Source organism: Acipenser ruthenus, chromosome 4 (genome assembly GCF_902713425.1).
Source record: "Acipenser ruthenus chromosome 4, fAciRut3.2 maternal haplotype, whole genome shotgun sequence".
NCBI classification, from domain to species: Eukaryota; Metazoa; Chordata; class Actinopteri; order Acipenseriformes; family Acipenseridae; genus Acipenser; species Acipenser ruthenus.
In genome coordinates, this window is record NC_081192.1 from 88,122,965 (window position 1) to 88,144,931 (window position 21,967).

At 38.2% G+C, this 21,967-nt stretch overlaps 1 protein-coding gene across 1 annotated transcript; it reads left to right on the plus strand.

Moving 5' to 3' along the window:
• The first annotated feature begins 13,184 nt into the window (after positions 1-13,184).
• LOC131736964 (CMRF35-like molecule 3) lies at positions 13,185-21,685 on the plus strand. Its single transcript, XM_059023044.1, has 5 exons — positions 13,185-13,337; positions 16,674-17,000; positions 17,612-17,762; positions 18,685-18,774; positions 19,536-21,685. Exons 1-5 carry the CDS (start codon positions 13,301-13,303, stop codon positions 19,624-19,626), a joined length of 696 nt encoding a protein of 231 aa, XP_058879027.1. The 5' UTR covers positions 13,185-13,300; the 3' UTR covers positions 19,627-21,685.
• Positions 21,686-21,967: the final 282 nt, after the last annotated feature.

Here is a 21,967-nt window from a genome sequence, read left to right on the forward strand (position 1 = left end):
TACCATTTATTTATTTGGCAGACGCCTTTATCTAAAGTGACTTACAGGTGCTACAGAGCAGTTCAGTGTTACAATGCAATATTAATATTTAAATACAGTATAGTTTACAATAAGTGCAAATAATACAACTAAAATACAAATGAACTAGGATGCAACAAGTAAAGATTACAACAAGTTGTATCTACAATGACATAATAGTAGTGCAATAATGCAAGGATAGTGTATTAGCTGAGGTCAGGCAAATCCAGTGCATAGTAGGAGGGGTAGATCAAGAGATCTACAAGTGCAGACTAAACAGGTGGATCTTGAGGTAGATGTTGCTAAGAAAGAAGCAGCAAGTGTGTGTCAGGAAAGAGATGTGTTGAGAGAAGGAGGAAGGGTCAATGATAAAGGTACAACTGTAGAGAGGGGGTGAGGAGAAGAGAGAGCCACGCCAGGAAACCTGGAGGGACGATTAGAGAGAAAACCAGACAAGAGCAGTACCTGAGATCCCCATGTCAGAGAGAGAGGAGAGAAGAACAGCATTATCAACAGTGTAGAAGGCAGAGGAGTGGTCAAGGAGAATTAGAATGGAGGAGAGGGAGGCAGCCTGAGGAGAGAGCCAGTTCCAGAGAGGGGGGCGGTTTCCATGGAAGGGAGTATGTTTTAATAGAACAAATAAGTAAACCCCCTTCACTGTTTACAAAAAGGGAGGGCTAGTGGGTTAATTATTCAAGTGTTCAAAAATGTATTGGAGCTTTTCAGTGCCAAATCTCTCCTTTATTCTCCAGCCCTGGAAAGCATCCCATTTAAACACTCACTTTATAGTTACATTCCTTCCAAAGAACACAATAAATGTGATAAATATTGGCATATGAACAGGGGACTAAGAAAAGAAAATGGTGCACTAGAATTTAAAGAGAGTTTAAAGAGATCATCTCTCAAAACAGACGTCAATGGAAGATGCCATACTTTGCGGGACATCAGCTGAAGCAGGCATGGACTATTGCACTGCAGACCACCTGTCTTCGGATGGTAGGTAAACTCCTGTGGCACAAACACTAGCAAGTCCAAGCAAAGGCAGTTCATAACTCCCAGAGATCGCAGCTGTGTTTACCAGTGTTGAGAGCCTGACAATATTTAAAATGCAGTAAAAACATTCCCATGACACTCCCTGCACCTACATCCTTTCAGCTTTTCATAAGAACATAAGAACATAAGAACGTTTACAAACGAGAGGAGGCCATTCGGCCCATCTTGCTTGTTTGGTTGTTAGTAGCTTATTGATCCCAGAATCTCATCAAGCAGCTTCTTGAAGGATCCCAGGGTGTCAGCTTCAACAACATTACTGGGGAGTTGGTTCCAGACCCGCACAATTCTCTGTGCCTCCTATTTTCTGTTCTGAATGCCCCTTTATCTAATCTCCATTTGTGACCCTTGGTCCTTGTTTCTTTTTTCAGGTCGAAAAATTCCCCTGGGGTCGACTTTGTCAATACCTTTTAGAATTTTGAATGCTTGAATCAGATCGCCTCGTAGTCTTCTTTGTTCAAGACTGAACAGATTCAATTCTTTGAGCCTGTCTACATACGACATGCCTTTTAAACCAGGGATAATTCTGGTCGCTCTTCTTTGCACTCTTTCTAGAGCAGCAATATCCTTTTTGTAATGAGGTGACCAGAACGGAACACAATATTCTAGATAAGGTCTTATTAATGCATTGTAAAGTTTTAACATTACTTCCCTTGATTTAAATTCAACACTTCTCACAATATATCCGAGCATCTTGTTGGCCTTTTTTATAGCTTACCCACATTGTCTAGATGAAGAAATTCTGAGTCAACATAAACTTCTAGGTCTCTTTCATAGATTCTTTCTTCAATTTCAGTATCTCCCATATGATATTTATAATGCACATTTGTATTGCCTGCATGCAGTACCTTACACTTAAATGTAATTTGCCATGTGTCTGCCCGGTTCTGAATGCTGTCTAGATCATTTTTAATGACTTTTGCTGCTGCAACAGTGTTTGCCACTCCTCCTATTTTTGTGTTGTCTGCAAATTTAACAAGTTTGCTTACTATACCAGAATCTAAATCATTGATGTAGATTAGGAATAGCAGAGGATCTAATACTGATCCCTGTGGTACACCACTAGTTACCTCACTCCATTTTGAGGTTTCGCCTCTAATCAGTACTTTCTGTTTTCTACATGCTAACCACTCCCTAATCCATGTGCATGCATTTCCTTGAATCCCTCCTGCGTTCAGTTTGAGAATTAATCTTTTATGCGGGACTTTGTCAAAAGCTTTCTGGAAATCTAAATAAACCATGTCATATGCTTTGCAATTATCCATTGTCGATGTTGCATCCTCAAAAAAACCAAGCAGGTTAGTTAGACACGATCTCCCTTTCCTAAAACCATGCTGACTGTCTCCCAGGATACTGTTACCATATAGGTAATTTTCCATTTTGGATCTTATTATAGTTTCCATATAATAGAAGTCAGTCTTATTGGTCTGTAGTTACCTGGTTGGGTTTTGTCTCCCTTTTTGTGGATTGGTATTACATTTGCAATCTTGGTTAGCAGTTTGTAAATAACTTCTTTCATTTCTTTGAGTACTATTGGGAGGATTTGTTTATTTTAAGAGCTCCTAGTCCCTTTAACACTTCTGCCTCTGTTATGCTAAAGTTATTTAAAACTGGTTAGGAACAGGTCGACATGTGGGGCATGTTGTCCGTATACTCTTTTGTAAAAACTTGTGAAAAGTAATCATTTAATATATTTGCTGTTTTCCCTTAACCTGTGACATGGAGAGGCACTCCTTGTTAGACTATAATTGTTTTATTCTTGTGCAGTTTGACACGGACAGAGCTGGAATGGGTGAAACTGGGACCTTGAAACTGAGATTTTAAAAAGACAGCAGAAAACTGACATGTCAAGTCTCATTCCTAAAAGAATGGGGTTAACATCCCTTTTTTAAAAGCTGACCTCTCCTGGTTTTAGTAATGCTCCATTGAGAAGGTGCTAAGAAGTGTCTGACACTTTTGTAGATTGCACAGGTAATATAATATACACTAGAACGCCCCAAATATGTTCACAAAGCGTGTTAAGAAAATGAGTGTTAATAGCACTAATTGAAGCATACAGACTTACCGATGTGGGTTAGATCATTTGCTGAAGAAGGATATTAAGTCAGAAATTGTACTAATGCTTAATGTAAGAGGGCGGAGGCTGGGCATGAACTGGCAATCCTCTGCACCACAAGCAAGCATCTAAACCATTATGCAAAAGAGCCAGGCTCATTCACGTTTGTGGTTTTATAGCTTTAAACCTCCTCTCACAGACAGGGCACAGGGATCAGTAACAGCATTGCATCACACAACACTGCCTGTGACATTTCCCCCTTTAACTTCAGCAATCGGCTGTAGCCAGTCCATAAGATCCCGGTCAAGGCACCAATGTAACAGGGCAGAGGCTGGGCGCAAACTGGCAACCTTGCGCACCGCAAGTGAGCTTCTAAACCACTATGGAAAAGAGCCAGTCTTAACCTCATCTCACCGACGGGACTGAGCCTGTAATGGCAGTGTATCACGCAACACTGCCTGTTACACTAACAAAAACAGTTTGTAAATGAAACACAATAAAACCTGTTACAAACTAGTTAATTACCCAATGAGATAAGATGCCTTTCCCTCACTTACCCTCTCCAACACAGTTATCGAATATCAATCAATAGCAGTCAAATGGAGTACTTTCTGACAGAAAGGGATGCACTTCAGGGTTAGTTTCTCAGCTGATAAGGTGCAAAGTGTACAATTGTGTTTGTAACAATTATACACCCTGCAAGGCAATTTGTTTTACATAACACAGAAACGTATTCAAGTATTTACCCAAAAGAAATGACAGGAAAAAATGCCAATCTTAATAAAAATGCCCCCCCCCCCCCCCCAAGATGGATGAACCTACTGGACTGTAAAATATCACTGTACATTTTAGGTAAATATACAAATTACATTACAATAATATGCTAATTTAGTATAAATATAGTATAAAGTTAATTTTAATTATATCTTTTTCTTCGTTTGTCAATGACAGTTCATATTTGAACAGATTAAACATGTTTTATATTTACCACTGTAAGTTATGAAAAAAGATATAACTAAAACAGTAAATGTAATTCTAATTCATTATGATAATATTGCCCTGCCTCACTTTACTTCTGTGATTTTATATCTGTGATATGCTGAAGCTTTGTTACCTTTTCATCAAGTGTTTACTCCTCCTCTGAAATACAGTGCCTATATAAAGTGGCAATCACAAGTCAGCTGTAGTTATTTGGAAGGGCTGGTACTGGATGTCATTTTTGCACGTCTCCATTAAAGGTACTGTACTCTTTATAGAATTACCAGCAGACATTATAAGCCAGAATGAATTAAGTATGCCATAAGTGTTACATGTGTTCGGTATGATTCGCTATTGATGTTTCTGGTGATTGAAGATCGTTATTTGCCAGGCTCACTGACTTTCTGAAGTCGGCTTTGGGAACCATATCAGTTCTGTATTGGCTTCCATGCAGGAATAGTTGAATGCATACGTAACTGGTGATGTCAGATCCCTGGCTAAATTAACATTGAGGTTTTGTTGAAAGCCATTTTGATGTTCAGGTTAGACAAAAAACATGTATGCATTCATTATACATTATTGTATTTCTTGTTCTTATTGTATGACTTATATTGTAACACTTGAATGTATTTGCTTGCGATTGTAAGTCGCCCTGGATAAGGGTGTCTGCTAAGAAATAAATAATAATAATAATAATAAAAGCAAACCCATATTTTTCTATAGCATGATTAATGGATATTTTGTGATTGCATACATGCCCTCTCTTCCTCTAGGATGAAGATGATTTATCTGTTCTAGTTGATGGGTCTTTGCCTTGCGCGTGCCTGCCAGAGATTTTCTAAAGGTAACATGTTTTTATTTGTTTGCCTTGTTCTTAATTTGGTTTGGTAATTTCTGTGTCAACATGTTTCCCTTAGTATTTGTATTTGTCAGTATGTTTCATCACAGCCCTGACCCCTTCCATTCTGCTTACAGAGGTCAATGTAGCTCTGCAGGGGACTGCAGACCAGTCATCTCTGTATCATGATGTTGGATTAGCTTCACATGCCATTGATGAGAACCATGAAAGTATCTACAGTAAAAAGAGCTGCACACACACCAACTCTGACTCCCCCTCCTGGTGGAGAGTGGACCTCAAGGACTCCTATGAGATCTCCACTGTGATCATCACCAACAGGGCAGACTGCTGCCACGAGCTCCTTCAAGGGGCCGAAATACGTATTGGAGACTAGCCTGATGTTTCTGAAAATGCCAGGTAGGTGTTTGAATTGCTCATTGGGTGGATTTGGTTTCTCAATACTGTCAACCAGTATCTGAGGTTATCCATTCAGATACTGAAAAACACATTTGTTTCAGATTTTTTGAGCATTCATTAAAAGCACAAAACAATTGCTTGAGATGACCTCCCATTTCACTTTCTCTAAACGTAAAGCAAATAAAATGCAGCCCTGATGTTAAACTTCTGGCAGCAGTCTTATGTGCAGTTTGTGCTGGTAATAAGAAACCATGAAAAGGCTGTTTCCAGTACATTTTCCACTGGATCTGATCACTCTATTTTTATTAACCAATGATTTTTACCCTACTGTGACATTGTTTGCTCCAGTCAGTTTTTCCTCTTGCAATCTCCATAGCAAACACAGTCATTTCTCCCTCTTCAACTATCAAAAATCTGGGAGTTAACTTTGACAGAAACCCCAGTTTTAACAAGCATATTAATTATACTAAAAATGTCCTATTACCATCTTATAACTATAGCAAGACTTCGGCCAACACTGTCACAAGTAGATGTTGAAATGCTCGTCCATGCATTCATCATGTCAAAAGTGGACTATTGCAATTCTCTCTTTTCCGGTCTTAGCGATCATACCTTGAAAAAAATGCAACAGCTTCGAAACTCTGCATCTAGAGTTCTTTCAAGGATAAAATCAACTGAGTACATCACCTCTAGTTCTGAAGTCCCTGTGAAGTTCTGCATTGACTGTAAAATTCTTCTACTGGTGTATAAATCATTGCATGGTCTGACCCCGACCTAATTTTCCCTCATGCTCCAAAGTGCACTTTGCACTTGTCTAGCGCAGGAATGCTGCAAGTCCCTTGAGCTAATCTCATCTGAGAGCTTTCTGCTGCTATGCCCCAAAAACCTGGAATGCCCCCCCAGACGAAATCCGACATGCAGACTCAACTCTTTCTTTTGGTCGGCTACTGAAAACCTATCTGTTCAGAGCTGCCTTTAACTGTTAGAACTGCCCTTTTGTTCTTTTTATGTGAAGCGCTCTGCGATGTGAACGCATGAAGGGCGCTATATAAATGCAACATAGATAGATAGATAGTTAAATAGTTAGATAGACAGACAGATAGATAGATAGTTGAATGTTTTTCAGTTTGTAATTTCGAGTTTAAATGTCAAACCCTCACAGAGCTTCAAAAAAGAAGCTATTTGTTTTTAATTTTATTAAAATGTAATTATTCTGTATTACTGTTAATCTGCATATCTTTTAATGATACAGCATTTAACTTGAAAATATCAGGCACAGGTGGCTGTAGTCCTGGAAATAGATTCTGGTTTCAGTTTCAGGCTCCCTTTTGTGGTCACAGTTAGTAATAGTGAATCCTGATGTAAATGATGTCACCGGTTGTCCGGAGCACATTCGCAAGTGATACATTAATTTTGGAATCTGTTTTTACTTATAAAACGATCAATTACATTTACTGTAGTGAGACACTTTACTTTTATACAATCGTGTCAAGTTTCCATATGTACTGTTCAGGTAGTTCAGTTTTACATTAGATATAATAAGAACTAGAAGGCAATGTGTTCTTTCAGTGGGGTCATTCCTCTTTTATTTAGCAGAGTTTATTTTAGTTTTTTTTTATTCAATGTAATGGATACATCATCCAGCTGAACCAGGGTTTTATTTCTGAATACTCTCACAAAGTAATTTTAGGGATGTCAAATAACAAAATGCATGAAATGTACAATGGCTTTTAGTGAAGAGCTAGCATCGTCCTTTCAGGGTGAATCATATTGCATGGTACATTGTGTCTCTTCTATTTAATTGAGTTCAGCATACTGAATCTCCTTCTTGCTCTTTAGTTGAATAGTAAGACGTTTACCTTTGCAGTTCACGTCCAGCCCTTGAATTTCCATTCAATGCAGTGGGCCAAGGTGCCAATTCATTATAAATGAGTTCCGATGATAATTTGAGCAGCTGTATTTAATTACAAGATTTGGTTACATAAGATGACCTGATTTTGTTTTCTAGCTTCATGTACAACACTTCAAGGCCTCAAGCTTGTGTTTATGTGTGTGCCCTGCTTGTGCCATGTGTAACCTCCTCACTGCTCTTTTGTTTCACTGTCCTGTAGATGTGGTGTCGTCACTGATACTGCCCCAGGGTCCGTGCACACATTTTGCTGCGATGGGATGGCGGGGCGCTACGTGAGCATAATGATATCTGGCAGAAAGAAATACCTGACTTTGTGTGAAGTGGAAGTCTACGGGGTTAAAACGGATTACGGGGCGCTCCCAGTTTAACCGTTATATACTGTTGTTTACCATTGCTAGATGAAAGGTTGGTTGTGTTTTTATTTCTTTTTTGGGGTTATTTTATACGGAGTATATGTTAGGTATAGGGGGTTCTTAACCAGTAATTTAGGCTGGCTTTGTACTGGAAATTGACCAGGACTCCAGGTTAACTTCTATTTTTCGTGTGGCCACATCTGATTTAAACCTGTCTACAGTACTTAAAGAACAGCTTGAGCGGGTATGAATCATTCAAGTGATCTCAACTGATGTATTCTTCTTGTTGAGATTCACTGGTGGATCATTTTCTGTTTCAGTTCAAACTCAGAAGTCCAGAGAGCACTGTTGCCTCACAACACTTCCTTTCACGCAATGATTTGAACTTTCGCATTTCGTTTACTACACCATAAGGCTGAAAAAAGGCATAGCAATTTTGTGTACTTTTTTTAAAGACAATCAGAATTTTAAAAATTTAAAAGAACCCTAAAGTTTTACAGTAATTCACAGTATGAATTATTCAATTATTAAGATCTATAATTTGCTCAACACAACGTGGTGCAGCAGTCTGTTAGAAAAAATGTATCGTGTAAAATAAATAAAGTACTTTCTTCAGCTGGTGGTAAACACAATTAGAGAATGATCGATTATATTGCTTAAAATACAAATATATTTACCAATACAGGCTATTGGTTAAGAGCAGAGATGAGTGGTTTATTTTTGGCACGGGATAAATAAAATAGTGTATAGCAACACCATTAAAATGTATTTTAATGCTAAAAACGTATGTTATTTGATGTTACGTAAGCTTCCAATTAATGACTATTACATGCTCTCGGCAGCCCTGGGTACACCAGAGTGTGACCAGTAACCTGTCTTCCTGAAACAGTAGAAATAGAAAAAACATATCTGCTGGTCCAGAGTGCAAATCTAATATCACTAACATTACCCATACCCCAAAGAGGCAGGGCAGGTAGCTAACTAAATACGAAGACAATTTAAAGTAAACCAATTGCAACATTGCAAATACTATTCTTCCTTATTACAACCAACATGGTTTTATTTGTTTCAGACTCTCCAGAAATGCAGTCACATGGGATATTGCACATGGGATTCACAGCTTCTTTGGGCTTCAGAAGGAGGCAGGATACTTTCAATGATTATGTTACTGTGGTACTGCATCTAATCATTTATACTGTACCTAAATATTTCACAACCCAATCTTACCCTTTTCTCTATTTGTTGGCATCTTTTTACATGTGTTTAAATTCTGTTGGGGAAATAAAGCTATTGTTAATGACAAAAAACGTGTTTAGCTGTTTCTTCGAAGTACATTTTTTCTGAATTTATCATCAGCCACTTCCAAAGCGCATATATATATATATATATATATATATATATATATATATATATATATATATATACAATACAACAGGGGCAGACAGCCCCAGTCCAGGTCTTTGTTCCAGTCATGGCCATTTCCAGATGAATGGTTTAAAGAAATTAGCTATGAAGAATGGTTGAGGTAACTGAATTCAGTTAGCCTAGAATTAGGGGGCTGATTGAAGTCTTTAACACCTTAAAAGAAGCTGACAAAGTTAACCCTAAACAATATTTTAAGCACAGCACAGTAACTAGGTCCAGAGGTCACAGTTGGAAATTGAATTAGGACAGATAAGAGACACTTCTTTATGCAGAGAATGTTGAGTGCATGGAATGGGTTACCCAGCCACTTTGTTGATCCTTTTAGGACCTGACTTGACAAAGTTTTATAACAATTAGCTACTAGAAACCAGATTTATTATTATTTGTTTAGCAGTGAAATTCCTCCAATAAACAGCAGGTGGCACATTATATTACAAGCACTGTCCCTGAAGGGTCACAGGGTGGCAGTAAACTGGGTGTGGAATGAAAAGAAAATAACTAAATAATTATCTTAGAAGCATTTTTTTTTTATATTTATACATCAGTCTGATTTTTGTATTTTTATATCATATCATAAAAACATCATACAGTATATCATATCCTTAGCATCTAATTATATTATACAGTGTACTGTTCAAATGAATAGTTAGCTGACCTAATTAGAGAGGTCATTTAATATTGTCTTGATGCGTAAAGGACCACTAATGTTGACCTCAATATTGAATGCAGGAGTGGCCTTTATAGTGAAGCTGGCTTTATATTGTCATCAATTAAAGACTAAATTGGGACTACAAAAAAAGTGGTCTTAAAGCGAGGTTTTGATATTCTGATATACTTTAAAATGTACTAAATAACGCAGATGAAATTATTTGTGGGGTAACAACAATAATTGCAGTGGTACAGCTTTTGATGCGTTGCTAATTTTAGGAAATATAAGTATACCAGCCCCATCATTCACACTGAAAAGTTTCTTTCTGTATTTTTTGAAGCCTTGGTTAAACAAAATTAAAAACGTTTTTCTAATAGTTTTATCTAGATTTTATGAATAACTATTTTTTGTTGCTAAACGTTTTCCTCAGTATTCCATGAGTAAAGCAGTTTTCTCAAAAAACATCTGCGGTCTGTTCAGGCTCTTTTGTTTAATCCAAGTGGTGGACGCTGTAGGTTACTTCCAGTTGCGGCTTAAATAACAACTTAATATAGTACCATATTTAATTAAAATATTCTACTTACATGCAGCTGTTTTGAGAAGTGTTTGTTATCGATAACTTTAAAAACAAATAGGATTTGAGTGCATATTTATACAGCCAGCTAAATATCAGTATTTACTATTAGGCTACTTTCGCTGTTGTCTTTATAAGGTTTATTCAGAGTGCTGTCAGAGAACAGGGACCATGTTTGTGTTGCTGGTGATCCATTGAAAAAAGTTATTGAATGTCAGTCTGCATCCTTTTGTTTTACAACTTGTGAATAAAACCACAGAGTAGCTGCTATAGCCGCTGATTAACACTATTTTCGATTGAGTTTAAAAAACAACAACTTTATTTGCTATTCTGTATTTAAACAGATACAGTAAAGACAGCTAGGAAGCAGACATCGACAGACTGCGTTCAGAGTGTGTGGACAATGAGAACGGAGATGTTCCTCCATCAAGCAGGACAAGGTCAATAATATCAGAAGTGAACACATGCTGCAGGTCTGCAGGACGGGGTTTTTTTCAGGTGAATTTCCACGGGTAGAATTTAAGGGTGGCTACTTTTTACTGCTGATACTTGAGTACTTTTAAGATATGATACTTTTGTACTTTTACTCAAGTAGTTTTCTAGAAGGATACTTTGACTTTTACTTAATTTTGTTGCTGTTGTATATAAAACTGAATTCTTTAATGGCCAAAAGCAAAGAAGTTTCAGTTCTTTATACTACAACATAACCATCCTCCCCAACCTTCATTCTAGCCACTATCACCCAATCATATTTGGACAACTCTCCTTTAATCTCCACCTTTAGACAAAAAACAATCCAATCATTAAACCCCCCCACCGCACCTCACTCCAAATGTCCCACATGCCCACCCCCTTCCCAAACTTGTTCAATCAAAGCTGCTTCCCCAAGACACACCCTGACCACATGATACTTTCATACCATATACAGGGTTACATGACATAACAGCGAGTCCAAAACCGCGCCGACATCACCGTGAAGAAACATTACACCGCTGACCATTACAGCGACTGCCCATAACAGCACTACGACATCACCACGACATGATTTACAGGGACATCCTCCTGCAGCGAATAAAAACCGTATACCACAACTGATGATTTAGTATTCTCTATGCACAGTTCATTTATTTGAGACCCGAAGGTTCAGTGGGCATCCTTCGATCCCACGGACCAAGCCAGCTACCTTTCTTTCACACAGGAAGTCGAGAGTGGATGTGAGTGGGCTACCCCGAGCTCATTGAGCGCCTGGCGGGCAGGGGTCACTACAGAGCGATGAGGAGCAGTTCCCTCTGGAGGACCGAGGCCAGCCCTGCAGGTGTCTGCCCCGAGCTCATTGAGTGCCTGGCTGGTAGGGGTCACTACAGAGCGATGAGGAGAAGTTCCCTCTGGAGGACCGAGGCCAGCCCTGCAGGTGTCTGCCCCGAGCTCATTGAGCGCCTGGCTGGCAGGGGTCACTACAGAGCGATGAGGAGAAGTTCCCTCTGGAGGACCGAGGCCAGCCCTGCAGGTGTCTGCCCCGAGCTCATTGAGCGCCTGGCGGGCAGGGGTCACTACAGAGCGATGAGGAGAAGTTCCCTCTGACTTTCCCTACCTGCCCACAGAAGCGTCTGGAACAATGCGATGGAGTCCCCAGCAAAGATCGGCCACTTTGCACAGCCAGGGTTCAAACCTGTGCTGTCTGACACACCCTGTGCGCCACACGGCAGCACTTTTACCAGGGGAGACTCTCAGGGACCCCCCCATATTCACAACATACTTTAAAGAAACAATGCGATGGCACCAGGAACCTTAATTGTGATTATCACATATTGGGGTTACACTCCATGATGGAAGCTCTGAGTTATTTTTCTAAATATACTCCATACTGGAGGGTCCCATATTGTTAATATCTCTCCAATACAGGAAAGTGTCAACTTTGATCATGTGAGTGTGCTTTCTAAATACCGCTGTGATTCACTGGGTTGAATACCTGTATTGGACAGTGGGGGTACTAAGCACCTCATCTGGGGAGCCTGCCATAGCAGAGGCTTCTTTTTGTGATAATTTAATTTAAATGGTATCAATATTTGAAGAGTATTTCTTATTTATATATGCATTATTTATGTTTGTAAAGATTTAAGTATTTAATAATAGAAAATGTGTTCAAGTTTTGAAATATTAATGAAAACGTGTGCTTTTGCTGTATAACCTGAATTAAATGCTGATAAGGTATTTTGAAAAAAAATCTGTATGGCTATTTCATTCTTTGAAACAATGTTTTATTTGCAAATGCTATCTCTAGAATTCCAGTTCTGCATTCCTTGGAAGAATGTTTTATTTGACAATATTGTCTTCAGTCTTTCACTTCTCTTTTTTTCTTGGTTACAAATGAGAGCATTTGTATTGCCTATGTGCAGTACCTTAGACTTATCTCTATTAAATGTAATTTGCCATGTTTCTGTCTGTGGCGGAGTGTCCCGCTCATTTATGTGTGTGTGTGTGTGTGAGTATATATATATATATATATATATATATATATATATATATATATATATATATATATATATATATATATGCACTGTTATTATTTATTATTATTATTGTATTATGATTTATGTAAATATGACCTGCGAAAAGCATTATTTAATTGTATTATTATTGTTTGCAGCGTGGATGAAAAGTCGCCGCCATTATTTGTTAGCTACTGATTTTTTAACTAGCTGACAATCATGCAGACTTAATAAACTTGTGCAGACCATGGCCGAGGGGTAATAAGATAATTAAAAGCTAGTTAACATTCCTTTAAGCCATTTAAAGAAAGAAATTGAAAAAAAAGATGTATGTACACAATATTAAAAAAGGATATGAGATAAGCATTACTAAGCATCTTGTTGTGAACTTCGCAATCCATTTCTTGTGAGTTCTGTAAAGCTGGTCATGACAGAGTGCACAGAAACAGGAAGTCATGGCTTGTGACATTGAGAGCAGGATGTATGCTACACCCCTGGCAGGCCCGGACACTGATACAGCCACTTGGATGCTTGTCTTGGAATGGAGCTCCTTATCCTGCTCTTGCCTTCGCTCCCAGGTAGGTATAAGTCTGTTAGATAAACTAAACGTAGGCTGTTATTCAGGCTTAAGGGCTTCTACGCAGTTTAACAAATTGAATTATGCAATCCATGCATATTTTAAAAAATGATTCTGGTACTGTAGATAGGTTTAAAACTACTTTTGGATGTTTAAATCGTTCAATAATAATACAAAAAAAATAGATTTGCGTTTATTCACAGTGTTTTGAACACTGTACTGGAACGCTGTTCTGTAATTATTAAAGTGGATTATAATGTGAAGTGTAGTGATGATTACATGTTTTTTTTTCCCATTTAATTATTTAAAGGGATAACCGCAAAATCACATCAGTTGAAGCCCATTTTATCCCACCACCACAGTGTAGATTTAACTCCCTGTGGAGCACTTGATGCTTTATGATGTCCTAATACCTAAAACAATTAACCAAATGTCTGTTTATTTCATCCAGAGCTATAAAACATTAGGTGGTGGTGGAGGTACTAAAATAAATGTACACAGTTTTATGACAAACTTGAATACATTGAGAATGGATTTGCCATATAATTTGCCGTTATTGAATCGTATATTGTCATATACTTGTACTTTCTAGAACCAAAGTCATTGTATTTAATCTTGCTCTTAATTGTATTAATACTTGTACTGTGATTCTTGAAATGTATTTTTGTTTACGACTATAAGTCACCCTGGATAAGGGCGTCTGCTAAGAAATAAATAATAATAATAATAATAATAATAATAATTGTGTACGTTTCTTAGTAGCACTATACAAATATGCTGTTTCAATGTAACTTCCTGAGAGCCGTGTACTACATTAAATAGCTGGGCATTGCAATTTAGGTCACACTTTTATAGTCTATTAGCTGTTACCAACCAGCTTACTAACATATTAAACAATGTTATTAAATCTGACCTGATCAAAACATTCATACAGTAACAATTTAAACATTACTTCAAACAAAGTTAACCCAATACAACTGACTAAAATTAACAACATGTTTTTATATGTTAGTAAGCTAGATGTTAATCGCTTGTAAGCTTAAAAAAACAAAAGCAAAAAAAAACACCCCTTCAGATAAAGTGTAACTCAATACAGGAACCCATATAGAATATGACCTCAAGACAGGAAAGGAGAACGGCTGTTGTCATGTCTTACTGAGAAACTGAGATTCTCTGTATTTTGTACACTAGCAAGATAGTTACAGTGACTCTCAAAAGTATTCACCCCCTTGGACTTTTCGACATTTTATTGTGTTACAACATGGAATCAAAATGGATTTAATTAGGAGTTTTTGCCACTGATAAACACAAAAAAAGTCCATAATGTCAAAGTGAAAAATAAAATCTACAAATTGTTCTAAATTAATTACAAATACAAAACAGAAAATAATTGATTGCATAAGTATTCACCCCCTTGAGTCAATATTTGGTAGAGACACCTTTGGTAGCAATTACAGCCATGAGTATTTGGATAAGTCTCTACCTGCTTTGCACATCTGGACACTGCAATTTTTGCCCATTCTTCTTTGCAAAATTGCTCAAGCTTCATCAAGTTGGATGGGGACCTTTGGTGAACAGCAATTTTCAACTCTTTCCACATATTCTCAATTGGATTGATTGGGCCACTCCAGGACATTGACCTTTTTGTTTTTAAACCACTCCAGTGTGGCTTTGGCTGTATGTTTGGGGTCATTGTCCTGCTGGAAGATGAATCTTCTCCCAAGTCCCAGGTCTCTTGCAGACTTCAGCAGGTTTTCCTCCAGGATTTCTCTGTACTTTGCTGCATCCATTTTGCCCTTAATCTTCACGAACTTTTCAGGCCCTGACGCAGAGCAGCATCCCCATAGCATGATGCTGCCACCACCATGCTTCACGATAGGGATGGTGTTCTCAGGATGATGTGCAGTGTTAGGCTTGCGCCAAACATAGCGCTTAGCGTTGAGGCCAAAAAGCTCTATTTTGGTCTCATCAGAACATAGAATCTTCTTCCACTTGGTCTCAGAGTCTCCCACATGCCTTCTGGCAAACTCTAGCTGAGCTTTGATGTGAGTTTTTTTCAACAATGGCTTTTTTTTTGCCACTCTCCCATAAAGGCCAATTTTGTGAAGCACCCGGGCTATTGTTGCCGTATGCACAGTGTCTCCCAGCTCAGCCGTGGAAGACTAACTCCTTTAGAGTTGCCATAGGCCTCTTGGTTGCCTCCCTGACTAGTGCCTTTCTCGCACGGATACTCAGTTTTTGAGGACGGCCTGTTCTAGACAGATTCACAGTTGTGCCATATTCTCTCCATTTCTTAATAATGGACTTTACTGTGCTCCAGGGGATATTCAATGCCTTGGAAATGTTCTTATATCCTACCCCTGATTGGTGCTTTTGAAGAACCTTATTCCGGATTTGCTTTGAATGTTCCTTCGTCTTCATGATGTAGTTTCTGTTAGGAAATGTACTAACCAACTGTGGGACCTCCCAGAGACAGGTGTATTTAACCTGAAATCATGTGAAACACCTTAATTGCACAAAGGTGGAGTCCATTCAACTAATTATGTGACTTCTAAAGACAATTGGTTGCACCAGAGCTTATTTAGGTGTGTCATAGCAAAGAGGGTGAATACTTATGCAATCAATTATTATCTGTTTTATATTTGTAAGTAATTTAGAACAATTTGTAGATTTTATTTTTCACTTTGACATTATGGACTTTTTTTGTGTTGATCAGTGGCAATAACTCCTAATTAAATCAATTTTGATTCCATGTTGTAACACAATAAAATGTGGAAAGGTCCAAAGGGGGAGTACTTTTGAGAGCCACTGTATGCTTCCTTTCTTTGGAACTTTATTCCAAGTGATATCAGGAATGCTGGCACAGCTGACATTTTTAAATACATATCTGTTCAAGTTTGCTTATTTTTGAGCTGGACTGCTAGCCCATTGGCTTCCTTTTTATTTGATTGTTTTTATTGTAAAGCGTCCTGGGATGCTTGCACGAAGAGCGCTATATAAAAGTAAATGGTTTTGTATAAGATAGAAAGAAAGAATATTTTAATGAAGAAGAGAGAGAAAGAATATATTGGCATATTACCACAAAAAAGAAAGAACATCAGAAAGAACAAAGAAAGAACAAATCAAAAAAAAAGAATTGAAAGAAAGAAATAACGGGAGAAAGAAAAACGTAAAGAAAATAAAAAGCATGAAGAGTGAAAGAAAATCAGAAAGAAAGAGAAAAGAAAGAAATTAATGAAAAGAAAGAGGGGTGAGAAGATGCTTCAGTTCAGTTGAGTCCATGTTTTTAGTTCTTTCTTTTCCACAGCAGCACTAATGTTTATTTTTTTCTGAACAGGTGTTTTCAGTCTGACGTCAGAAAGGCATGTATTCGGCTGGGCAGCAGGATCTGTCAGTGTCCAGTGTCACTATGATCTAAAATACAGAGACAATGCGAAATACTGGTGTAGAGGCTGGCGGTGGACCTCCTGTGAGACTCTAAAAAAAACCAGCACTTCACAAAATGATGAAGACAAAGTTTCAATCAGTGACAATAAAACCCAGGGAGTATTCACTGTGACTGTGAGGAGACTGGAGAAGGAGGACACAGACACGTATTGGTGTGCTATAGATGTATATAGGCTAGTCGATGAAGCCTTTTACATTAACCTAACCATATTTGATGGTAAGTGAAACTAGAAAAGTGGTTGCATCCCTTATAAAAGTTCACCATGGTAAAAGTATAGCAAAGTGTAATGAAGCATATATAAAGCATAGGGAAGCATTGTAATGCACAGAGAGGTATGGTAAATTGTAGCAGGCAGTGTTGTTTGATGCCCTGCCATTACAGATTATGTCCCCCCGTTGGTGAGATGAGGTTAAAAACTATAACTAAAAGTGCAGATGAGTCCAGCTCTTTTGCATAGTGGTTAACACTTGCTTGCTGGTTCACGCCCAGTCTCCACCCTGTTGTTACACTAGCATGTTAAAAAAAAGGGCAAACTATAGTAAAAGCTGAATATTTTTAATTATTGTGGTAAACTTTTATAAGGGAGCAGGTAGTAATAATTATATGTGACAAATGACATGTTGTATAATATAAGAGGCAACAGTTCTTTTGTCGAACACTTTACATGTGACTAGTTTGTAATTGTGGTAATATGCCACTATATTAATCTGTTTGTGTTAATTTTATATTCATACCTTTTGGGATATAGCAGGTGCATGAATTGCACTTAATACAACTAAATAGTAATGCTGCTGTACATCAATACTGTCTGTGTTTACATTCCTTAGCAACTACTACACCAGATACACCAACTACTACACCAGATACACCAACTACTACACCAGCTACGACAGTGGTGTCGGCAGGTTCTGAAACAATCCATTCATCAACCACCATACAGCTAGCAAGCACCCAACCAGAAGGGAGATCCAGCAGTAGGTAATTTCAGCTCTGGAGTTTGTTCACTTCTTTACATTGCTTGGTGTTCATGTGAACAGGCCACTACCTTCTGTCTGAATCTCTTCGAAATACAGCTTGGGCTGGGCTGGTACTTGGGGATGACTTATAGGTAACAGGAGAAACCACGGTTAATACAACCTGAGTTTGAAAGCTTTCTCTTAATAAATTTATCATTTACAGTGTGAAGCAGTTAAAAGAAAAAAAATAGAATATATTACACGTGTTGTGTACAGAAATTATATAATTATAATTATAAGTGTGACATGTATTGGCTAAATTTGTATGGCAAACAAAGTGTATTAGTAAAATAATTAGAAACTTAAATAACTTAAAAAGTGAGATTGATAGTTTAATATGTTAACAAACACATAACATTGTGGCATTGTTTATGAATCTGTCAGTCTTTGTCTCCCCCCAGTGGAGAGGTGTCGGAGGAAGTTCTGAAATGTGTATAGTTGCTGCTGTTTGGTTTCTGTTCCCAGCTCTGCTCTGCCTGCGCTGGCTCCTGTGTGCAGTTCTGCTGTCTGCGCTGGCTCCTGTGTGCAGCTCTGCTCTGCCTGCGCCGGCTCCTGTGTGCAGTTCTGCTGTATGCTCTCGCTCCTGTGTGCAGCTCTGCTGTCTGCGCTGGCAGCTGTGTGCAGCTCTGCTGCCTGCGCTGGCTCCTGTGTGCAGCTCTGCTGTCTGCGCTGGCTCCTGTGTGCAGTTCTGCTATCTGCGCTGGCTCCTGTGTGCAGCTCTGCTGTCTGCGCTGGCTCCTGTGTGCAGCTCTGCTGTCTGCGCTGGCTCCTGTGTGCAGCTCTGCTGTCTGCACTGGCTCCTGTTTGCAGCTCTGCTGTCTGCACTGGCTCCTGTGAGCAGCTCTGCCCTAGTATGCTTGTATGTGATCCTTTATCTCCCCCAGTGAGTTCTTGACTGTGTGGGCTGTTCTCCGCTGGCTCGTGTTTGCAGCTATGCTCAGCTCCGTAGTTCTGGTGCCAAGGTGCTTTGAGAGGTAAATCAAAAACTTTCTTTTCATGTATGGCAATTTATTTTAGTAACCTTTATCTTTATTTTTGCATTGTGAATGCCCACATACCAGAATGTGCCACTATTGCATGGTATCTTATATTCTTACTAATTCCTGCACTGTAGTAGTCTGCATATGTAGAGACAATTGGTTGATGGCTAATTTAAATATTGTTTAAGTGGAAGGAGATTAAGTTCTATAACACATCCCTGACACAAGGATAGTTTAATTAGTTGTAACAGTTTATTAGAAAACTGCAGTAAAAAACATTCAAAGATCTTATACATGTGATTTAAGTTAATCAAAACAGTCCTACACCTTAACCTAACTTCACCTAAAATGCACTTGTCTACATAGCAAGTTTACTTAAAGCTCTTTATGTTTCTTGACATCCAATACAATTCTAGCAATTTCTTTACGTGACTCAATGATTATCAATAATAATCAATAACTTTCAAGAAATGTATGTGCAGAGTGCATTATTGTTGGCATGCAGTGATGCTGCGATGTCCTCTTTTCATTGTTTCTTCTCACAAGTTCCTTCGAAAGGGTTTATCGGTTTACCACTGAGAATACTGAAATTGATTAAATGCAGGAGTTTCTGATCTTGAAACTTGATTTAATTTATTAAAATGACCTTTAAAAAACAGTATTATTTTTTAATATGTTTAATATGTTTTACTTTTAGCACTCTATCCAAGTGTTTATGTGTACTAAGTTTCTCTGACCGTTAAACTATTTTACAGGATCCCAAAAATAAATGAAGAGGAACCAGAAACCAGTCCCCAGCAACCATCCTGTTTATCAGACAACCTGAATATACATCAATCACCATAATAGATATTATAACTGTGATGTAAAACGTACAATTTATATTTGTTTAAATGAGAATATACCATTGACTGTATTTCTAAAAGATATTTTGACAGTCTCATCTAGGACAAGAATGCCATTTGTAAGCTAAATCCCCTGCTGAGTTGGTCAGCCAGACTTAAAGTTAATTATAAATTGGGACAACTGTTTTACAAAGACTCCTGCTGTGAAGATCGGCTAGGCTTGACTTTGTTAAACAAATGCTGATCTTTATCAGGATTACGTACTGAGCTTCAAACAATGTTTTTCACACTTGAGGCAATAAATTCTTGTTGGCAGACTTGATGTCTGCAATGAGTATTCAATACATAACCTGGTCAGAAATTGAGTAATACTATCATCTAGTGGACGATGGAGATGGTTCAGTTTGTAATTAAAATACATTGGCTTCACTGGTGATTTATGTTAACTGTTATAAAAACAGTATTCGTATGAACTCTTAAATTTACAAACATTCAAAATGTAGGGTATTAAAAGCCTTACTTAAATCACTAAAAAAATAAGTAATATATCATTCAGGAAATTGATTAAAATCTAATTAATTCATTGGAATGATAATTGTATGTATATGATTTTTTTTGGAACGGCATTGTGTGAAATCACATCAGGAAAATAGAAATGTGATTAAGTAAAAATTAACTTATGAAAAGTTATTTCACAAAAGAGTATTTGTAACTGAATGCTTTTTGTAAGATTTATGACCCTTTGTTTGAATGAAGATGGGGAGGTATCTTTCTGATGAAGTTATGATGTCATCTGCTTACATTCAAAACAGCCAATAAAATTACTTGATGGAGGGTTTACCAATGGAATGACTAGGAGAGTCGACCAATTGAATGACAATAATCAGAGAGACACACCTATTCTCAAATGTTATAAAAATGCTTGCTGCATGGAAAATTGATCTGAAAGAGTAGTAAATCAAAGCTCTCTCAAAAGACAATACTACTCTTGGAAAAGCTACACGGAAACATGTAAGTGTGTACAATTGGACTGAATTGCTGAAGACTCAACAACATCGCTGTAACATTTCAACTTCAACAACAACATTTCAACAAAATCAAAAACAGAGCTGCTGGACAACGAGAAAACGACTTCTTGAAGAAAAGATCTTAATTCAAGCAATGAATAAAAAGACGTTGCTACTAAATCTTAAAGTATGCTAAAATACACAAAGAAGTAAACAGAATACTGAAGTTACTTAATACCAAAGTGCTTTTTAAAACTGTTTACGTTGGTGCTGCACCACTGGGAACAAACCGCATTGAAGGTAACAGGAAGAGTCTCCTGCACCAGAGGGGGTGGAGCTGCCGTCCCGAGAGCCAGAGGGGGTGGAGCTGCCGTCCCGAAAGCCAGAGGGGGTGGAGCTGCCGTCCTGAAAGTCAGAGGGGTCTAGCTGCCATCCCGAAAGCCAGAGGGGGAGGAGCTGCCGTCCCGAAAGCCAGAGGGGGTGGAGCTGCCATCCCGAGAGCCAGAGGGGGTGGAGCCGTGGCTGTCACAGGAGCCACCGGCTGCAGTCAAGCGGGAGGAGGTGCCTCAACCACCAACCCTGCAAGTCAGTCCCTCTGCCAGAGGAAGCGCCAGAGGGACTGACCCACCCTCAAGCCCGCCCGCGGAAGAGGGCGAAGAATAAAGAAATCGGATTTGAGGGTGGGTGGTCTTTTAAGGGTGGAGGGAAGTGGCCGTCGAATGGACATGGATTGAATTTAATTATTTAATTATATTTGTTTATTTAGTAATGATCCCCTGCACCTGGCTATCATTGTAAATTAGAGCCAGGTGCAGGGTATTTAAAGAAAGCAGCCAGTCTGTTAAGGGCTGCTGTGTGGAGAGCCCGCTTGTTAGTGTGCACAAGCGAATGACAAGAAAAGCTAGTGTAAACCTGTCTGGTTTTGTTTTGTTTGAATCTTTTGTTTTTGTGTTACAGGTAAACAGCTTAGCTGTCCTGTTTTATAGTTAGGTTCCTGTGTTGTGTTTAGTTAGTGCTCAAGAAAGAGCTAGGTGTTTTGTTTATTTTGTTTTAGTGATTATTATTAAAAATATATATATATATATATATATATATATATATATATATATATATATATATATATATATATATATATATACACACACAGTACTGTGCAAAAGTTTTAGGCAGGTGGGAAAAAATGCTGTAAAGTAAGAATGTTTTCAAAAATAGACATGTTAATAGATTATATTGATCAATTAACTAAATGCAAAGTGAGTGAACAGAAGAAAAATCTAAATCAAATCCATATTTGGTGTGACCACCCTTTGCCTTCAAAACAGCATCAATTCTTGC

What these genes read in the sequence shown, in the direction of transcription:
- LOC131736964 (XM_059023044.1), top strand. Translation starts at nt 13,301, where the DNA reads ATGGAGCTCCTTATCCTGCTCTTGCCTTCGCTCCCAG. An exon ending in GCTCTTGCCTTCGCTCCCAG is followed by an intron (nt 13,338 to 16,673) that starts GTAGGTATAAGT and finishes TTTTCTGAACAG; the next exon opens with GTGTTTTCAGTCTGACGTCA. An exon ending in TAACCTAACCATATTTGATG is followed by an intron (nt 17,001 to 17,611) that starts GTAAGTGAAACT and finishes TACATTCCTTAG; the next exon opens with CAACTACTACACCAGATACA.